The 27458-nt window shown below is 39.8% G+C and overlaps 1 protein-coding gene across 1 annotated transcript in view; it reads right to left on the reverse strand.

The window, feature by feature from the left end:
• Window positions 1-957: 957 nt before the first annotated feature.
• Window positions 958-27458, reverse strand: part of LOC136315033 (uncharacterized) — a 47176-nt gene continuing 20675 nt past the window's right edge. The window contains exons 5-10 of the mRNA XM_066246235.1: window positions 21091-21242; window positions 18568-18706; window positions 10804-10876; window positions 8859-8955; window positions 7974-8138; window positions 958-4899 (exon numbers count right to left, since the gene is read on the reverse strand). Coding sequence (XP_066102332.1) covers window positions 958-4899; window positions 7974-8138; window positions 8859-8955; window positions 10804-10876; window positions 18568-18706; window positions 21091-21242 — 4568 coding nt within the window. The remainder of the gene's footprint in view (window positions 4900-7973; window positions 8139-8858; window positions 8956-10803; window positions 10877-18567; window positions 18707-21090; window positions 21243-27458) is intronic.

Genomic DNA, 27458 nt, shown 5'->3' on the forward strand with positions numbered 1-27458 from the left:
ATTGATTTGGTAGCAGCAGTTTTTATTTTATTTTTACTTGACATTGTGGCAGTGGAAGTTGAAGATAATGTTTTGCTGAATCAGAAAAGAGACTAAATTCAACCAACTAGATTCACATCCCTACTGGGGTTAATGAACATTCAGTTAAAGAATAAATACTGGTGTCCAGATATTCTGTTAAACTGAGGCTAACTATAGGTTCATTTGAAATGAAGAATTTTCAAATTTGAGTTGCATTTGTTGAATGATTTATAGTTGTACCTTAGGTGGAAGTGACAGGAGTTGCCATAGTGGTTAAGAAAGAGCTGAACTGGTATTATGTCAAAACAATAACTGAGAGAAGTTACTGTGGTCATACAATCAGTTAACATGCACGTGGTACTCACAGAGATAGATGCAATAGAAAAGATAACTGAATTTGTAGTGATACATTCAGTTGACAGGACTATGCTTGAGGGTATAGTGGTAGGTGCAGATTTTAAAATGGTGTTGATAGTTGTAATGAGGTGGTGACTGCTATAGTGATTGTAGATTTGGTAGAAGTCATAATGATATCTGTAAGTGGTACTGTTGGCTACAGCTGTGGTAGTTGGTTCAGTTGAGGTGTTGGCTACTGTGGTGGTTGTAGCTTCAGTTGAAGTGGTTTTTGCTGCTGTGGTGGTTACGGATTCAATAAAGCCGTAGTGGTGGCCAGTGTGTTGGTGGCCTCGGGGACAGTGCTGGTAGTTGTAGTAATTAGTTCAACTGAAGAGTTTTTTGCTGTTGTGGTAAGATTTGGTAGAAGAGGCAATGGTAACCGTGGTTTTAGCTTCAGTGGTCGTACTGACAGTACTTGTGGGAGGCAGTTCACTTGAGGTGCAACTGAGACAATGGGTGCAGGTTCAGTAGAAGGACTAGTCATGGCCATTGTGGTTGTGGGGATCAGTTCAGTTAAAATGGTGTCAGTTACTGTGAAGGTTACAGATTCACTAGAAGTAGAGCAGTGTCCAACATGGTTGTAGACTCAATGGTACTTCTAGAACTTGTGGCAGAGAGTTCACTTGAAGTGGTGGCTGCACTGGTGGCTGCAGATTCAGTAGAAGCTGGAGTTGTGGCCGTGGAAATTGGAGAGTCAGTGGTAGTGCCTCCAGCTGTGGCAGCAGGTTCTGTTGAAGTGCTGGTTGAGGTGGTGGTGATAGGTCCAGCTGAAGTGGTGACTGTAGATTCTGTAGGAGCAGTGGTGGTATCTGACATGCTTGTAGCCCCAGTAGTGGTGCTAGAACTGGTGGAGGTTGGTCCACTTGGAGTGGTGGCTGCTGTGGTGGCTTCAGAATCAGTAGATGTAGTGGTGGGCACTGTGGTTGTGGAGCCAGTGGTACTGCTGGCAGTTGTGGTAGGTGGTTCTGCTGAAGTGGTGGCTGAAGTGCTGGTAGTAGGTCCAGCTGAAGTGGTGGCTGCTTCTGTGGTGGCTGTAGATTCTATAGAAACAGCACTAGTATCGGATGTGGCTGTAGCCTCGGTGGTGGTGCTAGAACTTGTGGCAGAGGATTCACTTGAAGTGGTGGCTCCTGTGGTTGTTGAAGATTCAGTAGAAGCAGCAGTGGTATCTGACATAGTTATAGTTTCAATTGTAGTTCTGGAACTTGTGGCAGTTGGCTCACTTGAACTGGTGGCTGATGTGGAGGTTGCCAAATCAGTAGAAGCTCTAGTGATGGCTGTTGTGGTTGTGGAGCCAGTGGTACTGCTGGCAGTTGTGGTAGGTGACAGTGTTGAAGTGGTGGCCGATGTGGTGGTAGTAGGTCCAGCTGAAGTGATGTCTATTACTGTGGTGGTTGTAGATTCAGTAGAAGCAGTAGTGGTATCAGATGTGGTTGTAGCCTCAGTGGCGGTGCTAGAACTTGTGTCAGTTGATTCACTTGAGGTTCTGGATTCTGTGGTGCTTGCAGAATCAATGGAAGCTGTAGTGGTGGGCACTATGGTTGTAGAATCAGTGGCACTGCTGGCAGTGGTGGTAGATGACAGTGTTGAAGTGGTGACTGATGTGGAGGCAGTAGGTCCAGCTGAAGTGGTAGCTGTTTCTATAGTGGATGTAGATTCAGTGGAAGCAATAGTGGTATCCGACAGGGCTGCAGCCCTAGTGGTCATGCTAGAACTTGTGGCCGTTGGTTCCCTTGAAGTGCTGGCTTCTGCAGTGGTTGTAGATTCAGTAGGAGAGGTAGTCATATCTGATGTAGTTGTAGCCTCAGTGGTAGCACTGGAACTTGTTGAAGCAGTTGATTCAGTTGAAGTGGTGACTCTTGTGGTTGTTGTAGATTCGGTAGAGGCAGCAGTGGAAGCTGACATGGTTACAGCCCCAGTGCTGGTGCTAGAACTTGTGGCAGAGGATTCACTTGAAGTGGTGGCTGCACTGGTGGCTGCAGATTCAGTAGAAGCTGGAGTGGTGGCCGTGGAACTTGGAGAGTCAATGGTAGTGCCTCCAGCTGTGGCAGCAGGTTCTGTAGAAGTGCTGGTTGCGGTGGTGGTGGTAGCTTCAGCTGCAGTGGTGGCTGCTTCTGTGGTGGCTGTAGATTCAGTGGCGGCAGCAGTGGTATCAGATGTGGTTGTAGCCCTGGTGGTGGTGCTAGAACTTGTGGACATTGTTTCCCTTGGAGTGGTAGCTTCTGTGGTGGTTAAAGAATCAGTGGGAGCAGGAGGGGTAGGCGTTGTGGATGTAGAGTCAGTGGCACTGCTGGCAGCTGTGATAGGTGGTTCTGTTGAAGTGGTGGTAGTAGGTCCAGTTGAAGTTGTGGCTGCTTCTGTGGTGGCTGTAGATTCAGTGGCAGCAGCAGTGGTGTCAGATGTGGCTGTAGCCTCAATGCTGGTGCTGGAACTTGTTGTAACAGTTGATGCACTTGAAGTGGGGGCTCCTGTGGTTGTTGTAGATTCAGTAGAAGCAGCAGTGGTATCCAATGCAGTTGTAGTTCTGGAACTTGTTGTGGCAGTTGGCTCACTTGAACTTGTGGCTGCTGTGGTGGTTGCCACATCGGTAGAAGCTCTTGGGGTAGTCATTGTAGTTGTAGAGTCAGTGGTACTGCTGGCAGCTGTGGTAGGCAGTTCTGCTGAAGTGGTGGCCGATGTGCTGGTAGTAGCTCCAGTTGAAGTTGCGGCTGCTTCTGTGGTGGCTGTAGATTCGGTGGCAGCAGTAGTGGTGTAAGATGTGGCTGTAGCCTCAGTGGCAGTGCTAGAACTTGTAGAAGTTGGTTCACCTGGAGTGGTGGCTTCTGTAGTGCTTGTAGAATCAGTGGAAGCAGTAGTGGTTGGCTCTGTAGTTGTAGAGTCAGTGGTAATACAGGCAGTTGTGGTAGGTGGTTCTGTTGTGGTGGCTGATGTGGAGGTAAAGGGTCCAGCTGAAGTAGTGGCTGCTACAGTCATGGTTGTCGATTCAGTAGGAGTGGTTGTGGTATCCAGCCTAGCTGTAGCCTCAGTGGTAGTGCTGGAACTTGTTTTAACCATTGAGTCACTTGAAGTGGTGGCTGCTGTGTTTGTTGTAGATTCAGTAGAATCAGTAGTGGTGGTTATAGGTTGATTAGAAGTCCTAGTGGTGGCTGTTGTGGCTGTACCCTCAATGGTAGTGCTGACAGTCACTGGATTAGTTGGTGCAGTTAAAATGGTGGCAGCTGTGGTGGCTGTAGCTCCTGTTGAAATAGTTACTAAAGCTGTTGTCATAGGTGCTGTAGAAGATGTAATGGTGGTTGCAGCTTCAGTGATAGTGCTGGCAGTTGTGGTAGGTGTTTCTGTTGAAGTGCTACCTGCTGTCATAGTGATAGGTTCAGTTGAAGTGGTAGCTACTAATGTTGTTATAGTTTCTTCAGAAACTGTAGTGCTAGCCATTGTGATTATAGCCTCAGCTGTAGTGTTGGTGATCACTGGCATAGTTGGTTTGGTTGAAGGTGTGGTTCCTGCTGTGAATGTGACTTCATTTGATATTGTAGCTGCTGTGGTGGTTGTAGGTTCAGTAGAAGTGGTAGTGGTGCCTGTTGTGGTTGGAGCCTCAGTAGTAGTGCTGGCTGTCATTGTAGTTGGTGCAGTGGTATTGATGTCTTCTATGGTGGGTGTAGATTCAGCTGAACTGGTGGCTGCCACTGTGGTTGTCTGTTTGGTAGAAGAGTTAGTGATGGCCATTGTGGTTGTAGCTTCAGTAGTAGTGTTGCCAGTTGTGGCAGTTGGTTCCGTTGACCTGGTGGCTGCAGTGGTAGTTGTAGGTTCAATAAAAATAGCTGTGGTGCCCTTTGTGTCTGTAGCCTCAGTGGTAGTGCTGGCAGATCCTGTGGTAGTCAGTTCAGTTGACGTGCTGGCTGCTGTAGTGACTGTTAGCTCTGGTGAAGTTATGGCTGCTGCTGTGGTTGTGGTTTCAGTAGAAGTGGTAGTGGTGGCTGCTGTTGTCGCTTCATTGATAGTGCTAGAAGCTGTTGTAGTAGCCTCTACAGTTGAAGTTGTGGCTGCTGCTGTGGCTGTGGTTTCAGTAGAAGCAGTTGTGCTGGCCATTGTGGTTGTAGCCTCAGTTGCAGTGCCTGCAGTCATTGTAGTTGTTTCAGATAAAGTAGTGTCTCCAGTTATCGTAGTATCTGTTCGAGCAGGGGCTGCTGTACTGGTAGATTCTGCTGCAGTGCGACCAGTAGTTGCATTGATGGTAGTTGAAGTGGACGGGGTGGAAGAAACTGTCATGGTAGTGGGAACTGTAGGCTCAGAACTAGTTTCAGTTGCAGATGAAGCTGTCCCATGGTGCGAGGGAAGTTGGATAATAATGGAGGCATTATTATTTTTCCCATTATACACCAAACACACTATGAGCACTCCAATTGCTGTTGTTATCACACAGGCTAAAAGACAAGCCAGGAAAATTTTCCATAGAGACCAGTTACTAAAGAAATTTCGTGTCACCTGGAAAGAATTTATACAAAATTACTGAAGATAAAAACAAATGTTTCAAAAATGAATGCCATGATAATCCTTTATATATAAAGGATTATATATATTACCTCACTGAAAGACAGTATATACATAAAACACTATGAATAGCTTCTTATAATAAAAATTGACTCAAATTTAAGATTTCATTTAGAAAAGACTTGGTTCTTATACTGTCTTTAATATAGGAACAAAAGAATTTTCCACTGACCTCTCATGTTTTGTTATCATGTATCTGTGTCTCAAACTAAAAACAGAAATAATATCTTCTTAGAAACTTTTTATTCCTCCCATTATGAAAAGATATAGTGTCTATACAGGTGTGGTGACTGCTACACACTGGTCTGAGTAACCCAAAAGAGCCCCTGATTGAATGTCCCTTCCCTTCTGACCTGTCAACTATCAGAAGTTCAGCTGCCATTTTTAAGTGTATTAGTTAATGGCTTACATAATTTTCTAGCTAACTTTTAACACAGGGTATAAACATTTGCTGAAATCCCACTTCTGCAGCCCCCAGCCATTTCCCTTGGGTAAGATGCTTATCTCTTTGATCCTATTCTTTCATCCATAAAAATGTATGTGATAAGATTAGAATAAGGATATCAGTAAAACTACTTTTTAAATACTATATCTATAACACATTATATGTAAATATGTGTAATTTATATACATACATAATTTTAAAATGTTTTTTTATTTATTTTAGTGAGAGAAGAAAAGAGAGAGAGGCAAGAGACAGAAGCATCTATCTGTTCCTGTATGTGCCCTGACCAAGGATCAAACTGGCAACCTCTGCACTTCGAGATGATGCTTAAACCAATCCAGCTATCTTGCCAGGGCTATACCTACATAATTTATATATTTACATATATACAATTTGTTATTATAGAGAAACAGAGTCTTGAATTTAAATTCCATATCGTTAATATTCTGAGCAAGTTTCTTAACTTGTCTAATTCTCAACTTGCCTTATATCAAAAGTGGGGATAATTATATCTACCTCAAAGTGTTGTTGAGAAAATTAAAATTAGAAAAATCCCCCATAATTAAATTCTTGCAGAACAGTTGATTGTAGTAATTAGGAGCACAGGCATGGAGTCTAACAGATTTAGGTTCAGATTTTAACTCTACCTATCACTAGATGGATAACGATATTTGGAAATTTGCATTATCTTGCAAAGACCTCAGTTCCTTCATGTGGATAATATCACCTATTGCATAGGGTTGCTGTTAACAGTAAAAAAAGATAATGTTTCCCTACACTTAAGTATTCAAAAGAGCATTTGAGTTCACTAATTAGTTCATTATTATCCCTTTTCATCTAACTAAAAACAAATCAGTGAAGGAAACAAATGCAGAGCAGATGTCTTTGGAGCACACAGAATAGCTCTTAAATGTTGCAAAATGGAACGAACTATTTTGGTGTTGAGAGGAGCACCCACTAGGCAATCGGAAGCAGTGCAAGGGCACTGAGTCCAAAGGCCAAGGACTCAAGGCACCAACCAGAGAGCCCAAAGACAAATGGCACCTCCCACCCCATGGCATCCAGGACTCAGAGCAGAAGCGAGAGGGGGAGCAGAGGAAGGTCCATCCTCACATCTCACTTACAGGAGGTTATTACTCTTATTTTTGGTTCAAATGTTTAAAAAGAAGAGCAAAATTAATAGAAGCTTGTGTTAAACTGACCTGAGACCTGTGCTCTTATGCTATAACTGCCACTAACTAGCTATGTGAATTCTTAGAACTTTCTAAACATTCCAGACAACATCTTTTTTTCCATCTGTCACTAGTGAAGGCATCTAAAATAACTCCAGCTCTCTGATTGGTCTGGGGTGTTTGAGGACATCAGACATGTTCTCTAAATAATTCCTATCTATCAAAAGCATTCTTCCATGATGTCTCTTGACCTAGAGTTTATGCTCTTTCATTTTGTCAGAATCTCTCCAAACTGTCTATCTAGTACAGGGGCAGTCAACCTTTTTATACCTACCGCCCACTTTTGTATCTCTGTTAGTAGTAAAATTTTCTAACCACCCACCGGTTCCACAGTAATGGTGATTTATAAAGTAGGGAAGTAGCTTTACTTTATAAAGTTTATAAAGCAGAGTTACAGCAAGTTAAAGCATATAATAATAATAACTTACCAAGTACTTTATGTCGGATTTTCGCTAAGTTTGGCAGAACAAATCTTTATAAAACAACTTACTATAGTTAAATTTCTTTTTATTTATACTTTGGTTGCTCTGCTACTGCCCACCATGAAAGCTGGAACACCCACTAGTGGGCGGTAGGGACCAGGTTGATTACACTGCTCTAGTGGGATTAACCAAAACAAGGGTGTAGTTCAGAGCTAGAAGCACTGAACCAAACTGTCAAGCATCAGCATCATCAATCAGTCAAAGTCAAGTTTTTACCTTGGAATGGGGGGAGGAAGACTCAGAGATCAGATTTTAAGGTGAAGAAAATAGAACAACAAGAAAAAGAGTCACGAATATGGGAAATCTGCTTCTGGGTACCACACCAATAGTGATACATGGTTTCTAAGTCAAGACCAAAACCTACATGGCTAACAGAAGGCTCATAGTTGACTGAGAGAAGAGTAAGGCAGATCACCCACAGATTAGGGCCTCAGGGCCTTATCACATGACTTCATCTCCCACCTGAGCAAGGGTTATAATGTCATTTATTGCCGATACATTTGCTATCAATACCTACTCAGTCCTCAGAAAGAAAAAGAAAGAAAGAAAGGAGGAACCACAAATTTTTTTATTTTCTTTGACCATTACATATTTTCTTCAAATTGTGTGTGTTTTTTGTCTTTCTATCATGATCATTAACTTTTTAAATGAACAGCCCCATAAATCTATGTCTCTTGCATTCCTTCTCAGTGACCTGACCTGCTTAAAGAATGCTATAGGTTTGTAGGTTTTCAAAGGACAATGTTATTGTCAATTGACTGAATGGTTTTCCTCCAAAATATTAGATCAAGAGTATTTCCATGTGAATTACATCAGAACCCAGAGGAACAGTGTTGCCCCAAACATTACCTGACAATGTTGTAATTCTCTGTTTGGAAATTCTGAGTGTCCAAGAGCCCCTGTATTGGTGCAGACACTAGTAAAATTGGTACCAACATCACTGGTTACATCAGTTGACACTGGAAACTGACATGCTGAACTGTGAGCTTCATGGTTTTTTGTGCTCAGAAACGGCTAAAAAAGAACAGGGAAAAAATAGGAGCTATTATATTTGATGGCCAAAGTAATATAATTATGACAAATATAAATCAGATTGCGACATATTATGATATACTTGATCAAATAAATTTATTTGAAAACTGACTGAAAGAATAAATGAATACATTCATTGTATTTCTTCTTAAAACAAGAAAATCTAGGTAGCCATCATGAGGTAAGGTTAATTATTTAATACAATTATTGGTGTTAAAATCTGGGAATAAGCATTATCTTTTATCCTCATCATATTTAATGCATCTGTAAAATATTATGTGGCAAGCTAGTATAAGAAGATTATGTAAGAAAAGGTCTCACTGTGAAAATGCTAGAGACTGTGTAAGGCTTATCAAGACAATGTTTATGGGTCATATTCAGAATGGGAACATGGGGTCTAAAGAGTTAAAGTGAGATTCTGGTATAGTAAATGGTAATAGGCCACTCCACCCACTGCAATCAATCAATCAAAATAATTGAAGAGCTTTGAAAGAAGTGAAAATGAGATCATTTAAAATGTAAAAGCATTTGAAAGAGCTCTCTTGAGGTCATCTAAAAATCATAGGCCATTTTCTCTTCTGGAGGCATTTGTTGATTCTGAGTATGAGCTGAGGTTGTACCAAAAGAAATAAACGAAACCTCTGGTGTTCAGGTGTGGCCGGCAGGACAGACTGGAAAACAGAGGAGCCTCCCCTACAAGACCTTTGTAATGCACTGGACAGGCTTAGTAGGCTGGAGGCCTGGGAAAGTCAGAGAAGGTCTCCAGGTAGATCTGTCACAGTGATTAGGAGGTAAAATCCTGCGAGAGGAAAGGTGGTTTAGGAAGTTTAGATTTTTAAGAATCCACAGCTAGTGACAGAGGTAACAGGCCAGAGGGACAGTGAAGATCATTTCCAGGGAAAGAGGATGCTGATCTAGAATCAAGGGAACAACTTCTCTGCCCTGCAATTCCTTGTTAGCATATTGGGACAAAAATATTTTTCCTCACCAAATCTAATTGTCCATTCAAACTTACACTGACTTCATTCAGCACATTCCATTTCTATTTCTAATTATCAACAGCTCTAGTCAGACAAGCAGAGTTACATATAAGGCAATCCCAAAACACACAGAACTATCTTTTTCCTTTTAAAAAACATAACCAATAGCCTAATAATATTGTATATAATTGAACCCTAATATGTCACCTTACTACAAGTCTTTACCAAGAAATGAAATTTATAAATAGTTAAGTAGAGACCCATCTAAAGGATTTGCTACATAATTTGATTCCTAGGCTTAACCTTCATTTCCAAAATTAGTTTCTGACTTTCAAAGATATATAGAAGTCTTTAAGTTCTAACAAATCTACACATTACAAAGTAAAACTAAGCAACTAATATCAAAGTCTATATATCACATTTTAAAAACATAATTTGTAATCAAATGCAGGGTTGGATCATGTTTGAGTCACGATAGCTATAGAGAATTATTTGAACAGGTTATTAAATTGTTATCCAAGAAATTGCTTAGATTAGTGAGTGTTAATATAAATGTCCCATTATGCATACATTGCTATGCAGAAAAAATAAAAATGTTCTAATTAATAAGTAGTAAGAGCTGAAAATTGGCTTCTATATAAAACTTTGATTAAGATTCCTTTTGGAGAAGAACCAGGTTGCAATTTTAAAAACTGAGTACTATAAATATTGAAAACAAAACTCTGAACTATCAGAACATACCACAGTGATGTCAGCAATACTCACTGGCTGTTCTCCTGGGTGTTCAATATTCACTATGTATTTGCCATGTTTTCTGTCCATTTTTCAGCTGCCAATATCATCAGCTGAACTGCAGAAACATTTTTCAGCCTGTTCATTGCCCTTTATAGCTGCAACCTTGAGAAATAATTGTGTTGATTAATATTAAATCTACTATGAGACACTGGTGTCAGTGTGGATTAGACTAAATAATAAATAATTATTATTTATATGGGATCCACCTTACAGGAAAAAAATGGGGTGTTAAAGCAATTACATAAGAATACAAGAAAATTAATCCCACCGCTGTCAATACTCTCAGAACTACTCCACTAGGCAGTCCGGTAGAAAAAACTGCCAGCAGACAACTCGCCCCCTCCCTCCCACCACACATTTCCCAGAGGCCTTCCTTCCAGGCTCAGCAATGGCCCAAGACCGAGTTCTGAAATGAGTGACTGTTGCTGTTGCTTCCTTCTAACCGGACATGAACATCTCTCCCCTCTTACTGGTGGTAACCTTTAGACGCCCGTGACTCACTGTTCACTCAGGCTTGACTTCTCGGGTTCCTCCTCAGCTCTAAAACTATCTCAATCTATTCTCTGCATCTTGGAAAAATTAAACTAATCTAATGTGTACTTCCTCAAATATAAATAGTTCCTCTGATGAACAAATCTGTGAATGTATTCACCAGGTTCCATTTCTCTTTCCTTCTCATGGGGTCCATTTGGCATGGTTCCCCAGAAGAGTACTTTTGATCCTACTTATAATTTAGTAACAATTTAGTAAGCTCTTCCAACTGTTTTGAATTTGACTCGAAAGCAAAGGATTTTTTAAATTATCTGTAGAAATAGCTTTAGCGGGATCTGAAAGACAATCGACAAGATTTAAGAAATAATTTTTTTTTTTACCTCAAACGAATAGTTATCAATGAGCTCCCAACACTTGTGTCAAGAGAATCCCAAATAAACATGGTACAGAAAGCTGTTGATGAAAAATGGTGCTTACATAACCTGAAAGTCTAAAACTACCTTTTCGGTAGTAATTAGTCCATAGATAATTACTGGCAAACGAAGAAACAAAGACAAGATACATAGGCTTTTTTGTTGAAAATGTCTCACATAGCACTATTTATCTGACCAGATATCTATCAAGTTTCAAAAATAAGAATTACCTGCCTGACCAGGCAGTGTCACAGTGGATAGAGCATTGGAGTGGGACACAGAGGACCCAGGTTCGAAACCCCAAGGTCACTGGCTTGAGCATGGGCTCATCCAGCTTGAGTATGGGCTTACTAGCCTGAGCTCTGGGTCACCAGCTTGAGTATGGGATCATAGTCATGACCTCATGGTCACTGCCTTGAACCCAAAGTTTGCTGGCTTGAAGCCCAAGGTCACTGGCTTGAGCAAAGGGTTACTCGCTCTGCTGTAATCCTCAGCAGTCAAGGCACATATACGAAAGCAGTCAATGAACATCTAGGTTGCCACAATACAGAACTAATACTTCTCATCTCTCTCCTTTCTTGCCTGTCTGTCCCTGCCTGTCCCTCTTTCTGTCTCCCTATTTCTCTCACTAAAGTATAATAATAATAAGTAGAATTACCTGATAATTAGAGTTATAAAAAGTCTGAGAGGTCATATAGTTCAGCCTTGTCAACGTAAGGTTGAGGAAATGTGTGTCCAGAGGAGGGAAATGATAAAATCAGTTATACAATGTAACCCAGTTTCCTTTTAAGTCTGATATTCTCTCCATAACTAGTGACTTTGAAGAAAGACAAGCAGCCTAGAAGGAAATCAAGCAAAAGTCATTTTTAAAAACAAAGTGAAACAAAAATTTCAGACGCGGAGTTGGGAAGGATCTTATATGGGATGCTCCTGGAGCCATCTGAGACTTGACTGAACCAGACTTTCAGAGGCAGGATCTGAGAGTCTTGACTTTTTGGCCAAATGTCAAGTACCCTTAATTCGAACAACATTTGAGAAGTGTGTTAATAACAATAATTCCAACAGTGGTCGTGGAGTGTCTTATCTTTAGGAAGAAAATTGTGTGTGTAAAGAAACCCCAGTTTTCTTAAATTAAAAAAAAAAAAGAGAGAAGTTTTAAAACTGCTTATTGGTTCATCCAGTACTACTGAATCTCTACTAACTCAAGCATTATGCAAGGTTCTAAGTATTCAGTGGTTTTAAAACAGTTAAGATTGTTTCCTCCGTAGTACAGTAGGGCATATACTGATTATGTATTCAAACATCTTTGATCATTTCTAAAGTTCACTTATAAATTCATTCTTTAGCTAGAGGTTTTCACTAGCATTCCATTACTAGCTGGAAGCAAAGTAAAATGGCCCCAGGGTCTACAGAACATATAAGGAGGAGATTTGTTCTAAGGAGGAGTAAGGAGCAGTGCTTTTACCACTATATAATGAAACTAAGCCAAGGAAACTGTGATTTCTGACATTCCTTAAAGTAGAGTGATCATATACTTTATCACTCCAAACAAAATAGTTTTGTGAGCAAAAGAACATAGAATAATTTAATTTCATAGAAACAACACGATCCCATGCAAACAAGGACATGTGGTCACTTAGCTATAAGGAACCCATATAAGTTAGAAGAGTCACTAGTACTAACCATGACCCAACCAGATAAGCCAATGAATTTAAAAATCAATTTAATATCTATTGGGAACACATATTGCAACTGAACAGAATATATATTCTACTCAAGATTTTTTAAAAATCGATTATGACCTTGTAATACTAAGACATATTTAAATTTTGCACTAGAGTTTCACAACCATTTAGTAGGTGAATTTCTATTATAATGTTAAGCCACTGACAAAATAATATAAAGTCCCATCCACACTTATCAGTAACTGATTAACTGTTGCAAGAATCAAAGTAAGAATGAAAAGTCAATTGCTACGTACTTACCATGAAGTTTCAGTATAAAATTTTAACTTTCTCTGTTTCTCAAAAAACATATTTTGGGCTTATACTCCACCACAAACCAACAGCTAGAGTAGACCACACCCAGATTATTACAACGTGCAAACGAATGCAGATAATTCTCATTGGTGTGCTGAATAGCTCTTAGAAAAACTCTTTGATATCTGCAGAATTTTAAGCCCCAAAAATCTGGAACTCTATTAATTGAGAGAAGTTGACAGTCCTTTAACAACTGGTAATTTTTTTAGCCTAAAGAATGCAAAAATGTCTCCTGTTGTAAAATGAACCACACTGTAGTCTAAAGATTACAACTAAATGAATTTATTGATCAAGTTACCCACTTCAAACACTTCTGTAACTGAAATTTCACCAAGATCTGATACTGATCAAAGCATCATTATATTTCTGCTTTGGTCTTTCAGTGTGATGACAACCAATATGACAGTTCCAGCTCTCTCATCTTTAGAAAAAATTTTAGGGCACAACATTATTATAGTTTATCATGTTGTGTTGAGTGATTAAAATGATAATCAAATGGATACCAGATTTCAAAGGCTTCAATACAGTAGTTAGATCTGAATTTTCTATTAATTTAAACTTGATAAGATAATCTTTCATAATGCAATGAAGTTGTAAAAGAAGTTTTGAAGTGTCATGTTAAAATCTAACCAATGTAATGGCTATGCAAAAAAGTCAAAAAACTACCTGCATATTTGTTCAAGAATCTACCTCTCTTGCCCCTTCCACCAGAAAACCAATTCAATAAATTAAGGGGTCATTTTCCCTTTGCATCAGGAGAAGACTACAGGCGAAAAGTTCAGAGGTAGGTGAGAAATAAGAAAACAAGTTTTACCCCTCACTGAAGAAGGTCACTAGGGCACAATAATGGGTGCTACTCTACACCTGGGTGGCTCTGACTCAGCCACATCTTGCCATGATATTATGGACATTTCTTGTGAAGAGGTGCCTATTCTAGTGCATACCACACTGATCATAACTAATCCTCGTAATACCTTCTTGAATTAAGTATTATTACCCCATTTTCCTGATGAATTACCAAAGCACCTAGTGACACTTTATGAGTCCCAAGATATGTTTGTGTCTCCTTATTCATTCACCCAAGAAGTAATCATTAAATGCTTACTATATTCATTGTGTTACATTAGATGCTGAGAAAAAGGGGGGGGTTGGGAAGGAAAAGATATTTAGAAATTTAGTCTCTTATGACTAGAACAAAATAAAAAAACACCTAGGACTCTGGTGACATGCCTCAGAATATATGAAGGCAGCATGGTTGTTGACTGGTCGCGAGAAAGGAGTGGTGCTAATGACTGGAGCAGACAGAACTACTAGAGAGAGGATGCAGGAATTTAGACCCAAATTACATCATAGACTTAGAAATTTCTGGGAAGAAGTCAAAACTTACTATGCAGACTGAATCTCTCAGATTCAGGCAAATGATCTGCATGAGAGAATACAAACAAACAAACAAAACAAAAAAAACCCCAAGGCTCTCCATGAGGTTCAATTCAGTTGGAAAATGATCACAAGTTTGAGCATCCATTGCCACCAATGTCATGATTTGTTTACAGGTAGCAGGGGTGGAAACCAAAATAGAAGATGACAAGACTTCTAACCCTATATAGGGACTGGGGGAAACCAGCTGATTATTAAAACAGGACCTCAAAGGGGAGACCCAGGAGGACCTCAGGCTTATAAAATGAGTCATAGAAAGAGAACTTAGGCTTGTAAACTCCAGTATCATAATTTGGTTGTCAGATTTGAGTGCTAACCCATCCCAAACCCAGACTACAGTGAAAACACTAGTCATTCATGCTGTCAAATGTCCTAGCTCAAGCCCTTCTAAAATATGATAAAATTGCACTTCCTGTCCTCCTCCCCCTCAGCCTCCTTGAAGTCAGGTTTATTATGGCCAGAGTTATGAATAAAAAGAGGTGTATGACTTTGAGGCTAAGACATTTTATGCTGAGACAACTCATAAGTCACAGTCAATGGCAGTGGTCCACAAAGAGGCCAGGTTCCATTAGCCCGAATCCCAGAATGAGAAGATCGATAAATGGAGCAGAGCATATATGTGACCAGGAGTAGGCAAGTAGTTTGAGCAGGAATTAAACCTTTGTTAAAAATTTTAATTAGGCCCTGGCCGGTTGGCTCAGCAGTAGAGCGTCGGCCTGGCGTGCGGGGGACCGGGGTTCGATTCCTGGCCAGGGCACATAGGAGAAGCGCCCATCTGCTTCTCCACCCCCCCCCTTCCTCTCTGTCTCTCTCTCTCTCTTCCCCTCCCGCAGCCAAGGCTCCATTGGAGCAAAGATGGCCCGGGCGCTGGGGATGGCTCCTTGGCCTCTGCCCCAGGTGCTAGAGTGGCTCTGGTCGCGGCAGAGCATCACCCCCTGGTGGGCAGAGCGCTGCCCCTGGTGGGCATGCTGGGTGGATCCCGGTCGGGCGCATGCGGGAGTCTGTCTGTCTCTCCCTGTTTCCAGCTTCAGGAAAAAAAAAAAAAATTAATTAAAGAAAGGAAAGAATTAAACCTCTGTTATTATAAGCCATGGCAATACTCATGTTATTTGTTATTGCAGCAAAACCTAGCCTATGCAAACTAAAATAGGGTTCCAAGTGGTCAGCATTGGGAACTTATGCCTCATCTCAAGGCTGCAACATTAGATATCAGGGCATAGTAGATGATGTTAGACCCTGGAGCTCTAATGTTCAAAACTGGACCTTTAACTATCTGGTCTGTCTCAATCATGGTGACTCTGAAATTTAGGCAGGACAGAAGTGCTTGAGTGAGGAACTTGAGTTGACTTAATTAGGAGTAGGGCGGCAAAGCTGAAATTAAAGATGCAGAGAGTGATATCATTCAAAATATGCACAAAGAAAAGGCAGTGACTGGTGTAGAATCAAGCCGATTACTGTAGGCTCTTAGAAGTATGAATCTTGAGCCAGATCTTAAAGAATATTGGAAGTTGGCAAAAGGAAGTGAAGGCAGGCACCATAAATGAAGAGAGTCTATGAGAGAGAGATTGTTAAGCTCTGTATTAAAGAGTCTTACAAATTGCTCCCTCTGGTAACTACAGCAGCCTCATTGTTCCCTTCCTAGTCTACTCACCTCCAAGGATTTAGAGTAGTCCTAAAATGACAATCACATGAAGCCATGCCCTGCTCCGTGCTCTAAAAGACTCCCAATGCATGTAGGAAGAAGTCACAAAGACAAATCTAGTCTACCTCTAAAATCTTAGCTTGCACTACTATTCCCCTCCCTCACCTTCAAATACAATTCTTTTATTTTTTTTATGAACTTGATGGAGCTCATATCAAGGTCTTTGTCTATCTGTGTTCTTTTGGGAAGTCATCCCTCACCATTGACCCTCTTCCCCAGCCTGTTTTACCCATCTGCATCAGGCAAAATGATGACCTACCAAAGATATCCACATTATCCAAAGGGGAATTAAGGTCACAAATGAAACTGAGATGGCTAATCATCTGACCTTAAAATAAGAAGAATATGCTGGCATATTGCAGCAAAACCCAAATTACATCACAGGCTTAAAATAAGAAGAATATGCTGGCTTGTTCAAGTGGACCCAGTGTAAAAGTGAAAGAGGGAGGCAGAAGACAGAGAAAGCGATGTGACTTTGAAAAAAATGGTCAAAGAGATGCAATTTTACTGGCTTTAAAGAAGAAGGAAGGGACCACAAGCCAAGACACGTGGAAAGACTCTAAAACATGGATAAAGCAAAAAAAAAAAAAAAAAAAAAAAAAAAAAAGGTTCCCCAGAAGGAATATAGCCTTCCAATATCTTGATTTTATCCCGGGGAGATCCAGGTTGGGCTGCTGAGTCTTTGGTATTTCTTATAGCAGCCATAGAAATACACCATCTTTCAGGTCTTAGTTTAAATCTCACTCTCTGATTTAAATTGCTTCTTCTACTTTTGTAATCTCCCCAGCACTGTATTCTTTCTTGGTACTACTCATCATAGTTACTTATGATTATATATTCATTTCTGTGATTACTTGTTTCATATCTCTTATCCCTTTGGGACTCAAATTTCCACAAGGATGGGGACTGTGCAGTTTTATCACCACTGCATCCCCAACATCTGGCCCCGCCCTTTGCACATGGTGGACCCTAACAAGTATTTATGGGACAAACACAAAGAAGAATTCCACATGCCTGCAATGCATTTTACAGGTTAAAAAGAATGTGAAGTTCAGAGAGGTTCAATAATTTACCTAAAGTACACAGCAACGAAGCTGCAGATTCGGAGCTTGAGCACCAGCGATCCTATCCTGAGACTCAGGTCTGTGGCTTGGTCATTTGTGATCTATTTCTGTCATTGCAGAACCTCTGGGGTAACTTATAATGACAGTTTTCTTTCTCAAAGAATCATTCCTTCATCAGGAGCTCATGCCTTTAAAGAACGGGGAGTTCTGTAGCTGTCACTCAGCGTGTTCCAGAACTGACTATGACCTGCTAACCGCAGCCTCCAACCTGCCCCGGAGCTGGGCAAGGCAAAACTCCAACGCTTATCCATAAAATAAAGATTAGAATGCAGGACAACAAAGAATCCTATAATTCTTCAATTTTTTACCTTTAAGTGAGAGGATAAATGTCAGGGGTTATTTATACTTTAGTTAAGAGTAGTGGATAAAGTCAATGAACGAGACAGTAGATAGGCAGTGACCCTGTATTGCCTGCTTTCCCATGACCTTTCAGGATGGGCACTTCTGCACGCTCTTCCATTCATTCATTGATGCACTCAGCAAATATTTGCTGACCTTTCTCTGTGCCAGGCCTGCAGGTAAGCACTTCCTAAGCATCTTATTATCTCATCTTCACAACTGCATTAACAACTAGGCAATACTAGTGACTCGATTTCCCTCATAAGGAAACTGGGATTCTGCAGGGTAAGCAACTTGCCCAACATCATGCAACCAGTCAGTGACTGGGTTTTCCTGCTGGAAAAATCTCTCCTCTTCTTTCAAAGTCCAGCTGGACCACCCCCGCAGGTATAGCCTTTCACACGTGGCCACAGGCACATCCCCTCACCCTCATCTCACCTCTAATGGCTCTCATACCAGTGACTTGTGACTTCTATCGACATCTCTCTTTCCAAGTTTGAGCTCCTCAAGGAAAGGAATGGTATTTTTTGTTTGGTTTGTGTTTTTTGTTGTTGTTTTTTTCACCATTATTTCTTAACTAAAAAATTTAGTAAACTAAAGATTAAAAAAAAATGCAAACACTTGACACGCACAAAGGCCAGGAAATATAATGGAGAAAGTTTTCTTTTCTCTCCGATTTTTAATAATAATTCAGACTTAAGTCATGTGGGAAAATTAATACAACTAAAACTAGAGAGAAAGGTGCCTCACCAGGCACGGTGTTGTTGCATGACCTCAGATCACGCCTTCCCTTCTCTGAGTGTCAGGCACCAGTGGATGCCACCTCACCCAAAGCCAGGCCACCCTTAGGGCCAAGCCCACAGATCCCAACGTCCCAGTCCCCGCTGCCCAGAGAGGCCTGTGTCTCACGAGGGCGGAGCTGCACACCTTCTCCAGGTCAGAGTCCAGCCCTGAAATCCAGCTCGCCTCACACAAAGCCTGCTCCAGGGATTAAGGGAGGGGCTGTGCAGAGAGGGAAATCCCCAACCTGAGAATTATCACAGGGCTGGGTGTGCAGGCTGTAGGCCCTACAAATGAGACTGTCTCTTACTGGCTTCCAAACTTAGATCCAGGATGGAGGCAACAAAGCTAGGCCCCACCCCGAGATGCTTAGACCCCGGCAGATTTTCATAAAGGAAGCCCTCCGGCACCAGTAGGAAGTAGGAAGAAAAGGCATTTGTATCCCAAACCTAGGAAAAGAGTCATTTATGTATATTTTCTTCAACACTTAAGAGGATTTACTAAGTGCTAGGCAAATGTTCTAAGCACATTACAAACATTACCTCATTTAATTCTCAGAACCAACCCAGGAGGTATTTTGCCAATTTTATAGCTAAGGCACCATCTCTGAGGCACAGAGAGGTTAACCAGCTGGCAAGGTAGCACAGCAAGGAAGTGGTAGTATCAAAATATATACCCAAGGAGTTTGGCTTCAGAGTCCATTTTTTTTAACCACTATATTATGCTACCTCATATTTTAAAACAGCATTATTTCCATATTAAAATAATGTCCTAAATTCAAAAAACTAGCAACAATTCTAATGATTCTTTAAACTTAATCAAGTTTCCTCACACACAATCCTATTCGTGGTCCACCCTTCATCAACAGTTTTCTACCACCCAACAGATTTGAGGGCTGACTCCTTCTGTCTGGCTTCCCAGGGGTCCCTTCTCATCCGCTCACCCATGTTTCTCATGACCCCCTCTCCTATGACACCATCCTCCAGCCAAGCCTCGCCCCCTCCTCAGTGCACGCAGACACCCTCTTCTCAGTCTCATCGGAGCCCCTTCCCTCGTCTTGTTCCTCTGCACTGCTTGGGATATCCTTCCTTTTCCAGTTACTCCAAACTGGCCCACTGGGGAAGGCCCACATGGAAAGATTTCCAAAGCCTCTGCTTCTGCAAGTTTCCTTCAACCTGATTCCACCTGGGAGCTGGGGACAGAGTTCTCAATTATGCACAAATGAGCTCTGATGTGAGCTCTCCTGCTGCTGGCCTCCTTCCAAGTGCACGCTGCATTTAGACTCCAACTCCAGGCCCATCCTGAAGTCACCCCTCCTTGTGTGATCCCTTCTCCCTGTTGCTGTCCTTCCTATTCAGTGCTGCCCCACAGATTTATTTTATTCCCTTTCTTTTCACATAGGCACAACGTTGGGTGAACCTCACTCCTCAGTTCACAGCACGGTATCATCATTGGTCCTTGCATGGCTCTCCTCTTATGTTACTCACTTTAACTCCACAACTTGCTCCCAGTCTCTTTCTACTTTGAGTAACTACTACAATAGTTGCACGGATATTCTTCCAAACATCTTTGTGTGTTCGTGAGTCCAGGGAGAGAAGGGTAAGGAGGACGGGAAAACAGCTTGCAAGCTTTACCTTACAATATAACACAATTTTCCAACACTATCCCTATAAATTTATCTCATTCTTATAAACTACTGCATAGTGTTCCATTGTAGCATATTTTATTAAGTTATTTCTATGCTGATGAGCATTTAGACTGTGCTAAAGCTCATCTTTTTTTTTTTCTTTTGCTAATAAAAGGATGTATAGCAACACTTTATATGGTACGCTACTGGGCTCAATGAACAAATTTACGAAACCATGATCATGCATCAATGTTCTCAAGGAGACACTCCAACAGGGTAGTAGGGCTGGCTCCAGGCATCCTCAACAAGATGTTTTAAATCCTGGGTTATCAGAGCTTCCTGTACCAATTGTCTCCAGTTTCACAGCCTGCCTCCCTGGTCCAGCACCAACCATCCAGTTCCATTCCCAGGCGTGTTCTCCCAGTTCTGTTGGTCCCTATTAGCCAGGCCCCCCAGCTGTTTGCGTGAATTATTCTTTTCCTCCCATACAGGGACAGTCGTTGCTCAATCAGGCTATGCTGAGACTTGACCTTATTCATCCAAAAGCAATGAGGTGGTAGGAGCTGGTCTTGCAGAGGAAAAGCATCGCCCTGCAAGGTCATTACCTCAGGAAGGTCTTGCATGGTCCTTAGGAAGTAGAAGGCTGCTTCCTCTAACAAGCCAGCACAGGGGATCCTGAAAATCTGGGGATTGAGGTTTTTAGGTAGCACATCCTCAGATAAACCCACCCCAAATCTAAGAGTCCCCACTCCTTGTCTATTAGAATCCTTGACTTTCAACAGGAGATTTTTTTTTTCAGGGCAGGGAACTCAACCTTGGTACCTCAGGTTCCTCATCTGTAAAATGGGGTGATAATAGCGCCTACCTCGAGGCATGAGTACAATATGGTAAACACAGATAAAGCACTCAAAACAGTACATGAGATTATACTGTTGTGTATCACACAGTACCAAGGAAGCCACTGTGAGCCCTTATTACAGGAAAAAAATCACTTCCAATGTCATAAATAGTAACTGGCCCAAAGAAATTTGTATTCCTATAGATCTATAGTACTAACTGCTTCCCCTTTGAGATAGTTCAAGTGTATTTGACATTCCCAGTAGGTATTCACTCATTGTCCTTCCTTCTTTGCTCAACCAGTCACTACGCTACAAAAAAAAAAAAAAAAAAAAAAAAAAAAAATCATGTTGGTTTGACCACTCATACAGCCTGCTCCTCAGCCGTTCTTGCTCTCATGATGGTCTCCATCAGCCTCCAAAGTGCCCCGGTGCCCCCGGTACCAGCCCTTTTTATTTCCAGATCACACAGTCTCAGGCCATCCCTTTTGGAAAGTGTTAAACTTAAGATCTTGATTAGCCCTACAAGCAGAGATAAATAAATGAGTCTGGATTTCAATAGAAGCTGAGTCAGAGTTATAAATTCAGAAGTCATTAGCCAATAGGTGGGATTTTTAAGCATTAAAACCAGAAAAAAACACCAAAGAAATGGAGACTAAATGGAGAAGAAGAACAAGGATTCAACCCTGAGAACTACAATGAGCAGAGGTCTGGGGAAGGGCTCCAGAAGGCAGCTGAGAAGAATAACCATCAAAATCTTTCTCTCCTTCTAAATTTCCATACATGACTACTCCTGAGATATCACTATTAATATTTTAGGTATTTCCTTCCAGTCTTTTATCTATAAAAATACAAATATAGAAACTAAATAAATAAATTTCTTTTTACCAAAAAATTTAATTAAATTAAATCTACCAAATATAAAACACACAATGAAACTTGATTTCTTTTTTTTTTAATAAGTTTTTATTAATGGTAATGGGATGACATTAATAAATCAGGGTACATATATTCAAAGAAAACATGTCTAGGTTATTTTGTCATTAAATTATGTTGCATACCCCTCGCCCAAAGTCAGATTGTCCTCCGTCACCCTCTATCTAGTTCTCTGTGCCCCTCCCCCTCCCCCTAACTCTCTCCCTCCCTCCCTCCCATGTCCTCCCTCCCCCCACCCCTGGTAACCACCACACTCTTGTCCATGTCTCTTAAGTCTCGTTTTTATGTTCCACCAATGTATGGAATCATGTAGTTCTTGTTTTTTTCTGATTTACTTATTTCACTCCGTATAATGTTATCAAGTTCCCACCATTTTGCTGTAAATGATCTGATGTCATCATTTCTTATGGCTGAGTAGTATTCCATAGTGTATATGTGCCACATCTTCTTTATCCAGTATTCTATTGAAGGGCTTTTTGGTTGTTTCCATGTCTTGGCCACTGTGAACAGTGCTGCAATGAACATGGGGCTACATGTGTCTTTACGTATCAATGTTTCTGAGGTTTTGGGGTATATACCCAGTAGAGGGATTGCTGGGTCATAAGGTAGTTCTATTTGCAGTTTTTTGAGGAACACCATACTTTCCTCCATAATGGTTGTACTACTTTACAGTCCCACCAACAGTGGATGAGAGTACCCTTTTCTCCGCAGCCTCTCCAACATTTGCTATTACCCGTCTTGTTGATAATAGCTAATCTAACAGGGGTGAGGTGGTATCTCATTGTAGTTTTGATTTGCATTTCTCTAATAACTAATGAAGCTGAGCATCTTTTCATATATCTGTTGGCCATTTGTATTTCTTCCTGGGAGAAGTGTCTGTTCATGTCCTCTTCCCATTTTTTTATTGGATTGTTTGTTTGTTTGTTGTTGAGTTTTATGAGTTCTTTGTAAATTTTGGATATTAGGCCCTTATCTGAGCTGTTGTTTGAAAATATCATTTCCCATTTAGTTGGCTGTCTGTTTATTTTGATATCAGTTTCTCTTGCTGAGCAAAAACTTTTTATTCTGATGTAGTCCCATTCATTTATCTTTGCCTTCACTTCTCTTGCCATTGGAGTCAAGTTCATAAAATGTTCTTTAAAACCCAGGTCCATGATTTTAGTACCTATGTCTTCTTCTATGTACTTTATTGTTTCAGGTCTTATATTTAGGTCTTTGATCCATTTTGAATTAATTTTAGTACACGGGGACAGGCTGTAGTCGAGTTTCATTCTTTTGCATGTGGCTTTCCAGTTTTCCCAACACCATTTGTTGAAGAGGCTTTCTTTTCTCCATTGTGTGTTGTTGGCCCCTTTATCAAAGATTATTTGACCATATATATGTGGTTTTATTTCTGGGCTTTCTATTCTGTTCCATTGGTCTGAGTGTCTATTTTTCTGCCAATACCATGCTGTTTTGATTATCGTGGCCCTATAATATAGTTTAAAGTCAGGTATTGTAATGCCCCCAGCTTCATTCTTTTTCCTTAGGATTGTTTTGGCTATTCTGGGTTTTTTATAGTTCCATATAAATCTGATGATTTTTTGTTCCATTTCTTTAAAAAATCTCATAGGAATTTTGATGGGAATTGCATTAAATTTATATATTGCTTTGGGTAATATGGCCATTTTAATTATATTTATTCTTCCTATCCAAGAACAAAGAATATTTTTCCATCTCATTGTGTCTTTTTCTATTACTCTTAATAATGCCTTGTAGTTTTTGTTATATAGGTCCTTTACATTCTTTGTTATGTTTATTCCTAGATATTTTATTTTTTTTGTTGCAATCGTGAAGGGGATTATTTTTTTGAGTTCATTTTCTAATATTTCATTGTTGGCATATAGAAAGGCAATGGACTTTTGTATGTTAATTTTGTATCCTGCGACCTTACTGTATTGGTTTATTGTTTCTAATAATCTTTTTGTGGAGTCCTTCGGGTTTTTGATGTATAGGATCATATCATTTGCAAAAAGTGATACCTTTACTTCTTCTTTTCCGATATGGATGCCTTTTATTTCTTTGTCTTGTCTGATTGCTCTGGCCAGAACTTCTAGCACCACGTTAAATAAGAGTGGAGAGAGTGGACAACCCTGTCTTGTTCCTGATTTAAGGTAGAAAGTCCTCAGTTTTATGCCGTTTAATATGATGTTGGCTGATGGTTTATCATATATGGCCTTTATCATGTTGAGATATTTTCCTTCTATACCCATTTTGTTGAGAGTCTTAAACATAAAATTGTGTTGTATTTTATCAAAAGACTTTTCTGCGTCTATTGATAAGATCATGTGGTTTTTGTTTTTTGTTTTGTTGATATGGTGTATTACGTTAACCGTTTTACGTATTTTGAACCATCCTTGAGATTCTGGGATGAATCCCACTTGATCATGATGTATTATTTTTTTAATATGTTGTTGTATTCGGTTTGCCAGTATTTTGTTTAGTATTTTAGCATCTGTATTCATTAGAGATATTGGTCTGTAGTTTTCTTTCTTTGTGCCATCCTTGCCAGGTTTTGGTATGAGGGTTATGTTGGCCTCATAAAATTTGTTTGGAGGTATTGCTTCTTCTTCAATTTTTTGGAAGACTTTGAGTAGAATAGGAACCAAGTCTTTGAATGTTTGATAGAATTCACTAGTATAACCGTCTGGGCCTGGACTTTTATTTTTGGGGAGGTTTTTAATAGTTTTTTCTATTTCCTCCCTGCTGATTGGTCTGTTTAGGCTTTCTGCTTCTTCATGACTCAGTCTAGGAAGGTTGTATTGTTCTAGGAATTTATCCATTTCTTCTAGATTGTTGTATTTGGTGGCATATAATTTTTCATAGTATTCTACAATAATTCTTTGTATATCTATGATGTCTGTGGTGATCTCTCCTCTTTCATTTTGGATTTTATTTATTTGAGTCCTGTGCCTTTTTTCCTTGGTGAGTCTTGCCAAGGGTTTGTCAATTTTGTTGATCTTTTCAAAGAACCAGCTCCTTGTTTTATTGATTTTTTCTATAGTTTTTCTGTTCTCTATTTCATTTATTTCTGCTCTGATTTTTATTATCTCCTTTCTTCGGCTGGTTTTGGGTTGTCTTTGTTCTTCTTTTTCTAGTTCCTTAAGGTGTGAAGTTAAGTGGTTCACTTGGGCTCTCTCTTGTTTGTTCATATAGGCCTGAAGTGATATGAACTTACCTCTTATTACTGCTTTTGCTGCATCCCAGAGATTCTGATATGTCGTATTTTCATTTTCATATTTCTGTATATATCTTTTGATCTCTGCGCTTATTTCTTCTTTGACCCATTCATTTTTTAGAAGTATGTTGTTTAGTTTCCACATTTTTGTGGGGGTTTTTTCCTCTTTTTTGCAGTTGAATTCTAGTTTCAAGGCTTTATGATCAGTAAATATGCTTGGTACAATTTCAATTTTTCTAAATTTGCTGATATTGTCTTTGTGGCCCAACATATGGTCAATTCTTGAGAATGTTCCATGTACACTCGAGAAAAATGTATACTCTGTCGCTTTGGGATGAAGTGTCCTGTAGATGTCTATCATATCCAGGTGTTCTAGTATTTCGTTTAAGGCCACTATATCTTTATTGATTCTCTGTTTGGATGACCGATCTAGAGCCGTCAGCAGTGTATTGAGGTCTCCAAGTATGATTGTATTTTTGTTAGTTTTTGTTTTAAGGTCAATAAGTAGCTGTCTTATATATTTAGGTGCTCCTAGGTTTGGTGCATATATATTAAGGATTGTTATGTCTTCTTGATTCAACTTCCCCTTAATCATTATGAAATGACCATTTTTGTCTCTGAGTACTTTTTCTGTCTTGTAGTCAGCATTATTAGATATGAGTATTGCTACACCTGCTTTTTTTTTGGGGTGTTGTATGCTTGGAGTATTGTTTTCCAGCCTTTCACTTTGAATTTATTTTTATCCTTGTTGCTTAGATTTGTTTCTTGTAGGCAGCATATGGTTGGATTTTCTTTTTTAATCCATTCTGCTACTCTGTGTCTTTTTATTGGTAAGTTTAATCCATTTACATTTAGTGTAATTATTGACACTTGTGGGTTCCCTACTGCCATTTTACAAATTGCTTTCTGTTAGTTTTGTATCTTGTTTGATTCTTCTCTTTTGTTTTTCTATCATTTGTTTTTGTTTGTTTGTGTTCCATACTTCTTTCCTCTGTTGCTACCTTTTTTAAGTCAAGTGTTTTTGTGGTGGTTTTTTCAAGGGTGGTTACCATTAAGTAATGAAAAGGGTACCTACAATATTCATTGTAGTACCCTATCTTATGAGTATTTCTGCACTTCATCGTCCTTTGCTACTGTTAATCTCCATCCTCTCCCCCCTTTTTTTCTTTTGTTGTCACACTTTAAGTTTGGTTTTATTGTGTTCTCGGTGGAGCTGTTACTTGTGGTGTTGTTTTCTTTTGTTCTTTGAATCTGGTTGGAAAACCTCCTTTAGTATTTCCTGGAGTGGGGGCTTTCTGCTGATAAATTCTCTCATCTTTTCTGTATTTGTGAATGTTTTTATATCTCCTTTGTACTTGAAGGATAACTTTGATGGGCATAGTATTCTTGGCTGAAAGTTCCTCTCTTTCAGGGCTTTCAATATTGGGGTCCACTCTTTTCTAGCTTGTAGAGTTTCTGCTGAGAAATCTGATGATAATCTAATAGGCCTTCCTTTATATGTTGTACTCTTCTTTTCCCTGGATGCCTTGAGAATTTTTTCTTTGTCATTGGTTTGTGTCATCTTTATTATGATGTGCCTTGGAGTGGGTTTGTTGGGGTTAAGAAAACTCGGTGTTCTATTTGCTTCTTGAATTTGAGGCTTTAGTTCTTTCCACAGGCTTGGGAAGTTCTCGTCTATTATTTGTTTGAGTATATTCTCCATTCCATTTTCTTTCTCTTCTCCCTCTGATATACCTATTATTCTTATGTTATTCTTTCTGATGGAGTCAGACAATTCCTGTAGGGCTTTCTCGTTTTTTATTACTTTTGAGTCTCTTTCTTCTTCTCTCTGTTGTGCCTCAAGTAGCTTGTCTTCTATTTCACTAATCCTATCTTCTATCTGGGCTGTTCTGTCAGCTAAGCTTGTTACCTCGTTTTTCAGCTCGTGAATTGAGTTTTTCATTTCTGTTTGATTTGTTTTTATAGTTTCAATTTCCTTGGTAATATATTTTTGTGTTCATTGAGTTGTTTTCTGATCTCCCTAAATTGCCTTTCTGTGTTTTCTTGTATATCTCTGAGTATTTTTAAGATTTCTATTTTAAATTCTCTGTCATTTAGCTCCAAGGCTTCCAATATGTTAAGTCTTTTCTCCATAGATTTTTCCACATCTATTTGTGTTACCTCTCTATCTTTTGTAGCCATAATATTCGATTTCCTCTTTCTTATTGGCATCTGAGGGTGGTCTTGTTGATAGCACTAATTAGAATTAATAAAGAATAAAAAGTAAAAAAAAAAAAAAAAAAGGTAAAACACCCCACCAAAAAGAACAGTAATAATTTATTATTTCCCCCTTTTTTCTTTCTTCTCTTTCCCTCCTCTCCCCTCCTCAGGGAAATATCGTGATGACCTGTGAATTATATTATGCTAAATGGAACAAAAACTGCCTATAATGGAGGGCCTGATTTGGGGTGAAGAGTTCAAGGGGTAAAAAAAGGGAGTAGGGACCTACTAAATGCAAAAAAAAAAAAAGAAGAAGAAGAAAATCTTAGACAAGCATAAGATGATTTGCTTGTAAGTGATGGTCGGCTAAGAGATATAATGAGAGG

This window comes from Saccopteryx bilineata, chromosome 11, assembly GCF_036850765.1.
Source record: "Saccopteryx bilineata isolate mSacBil1 chromosome 11, mSacBil1_pri_phased_curated, whole genome shotgun sequence".
Classification (NCBI taxonomy): Eukaryota; Metazoa; Chordata; class Mammalia; order Chiroptera; family Emballonuridae; genus Saccopteryx; species Saccopteryx bilineata.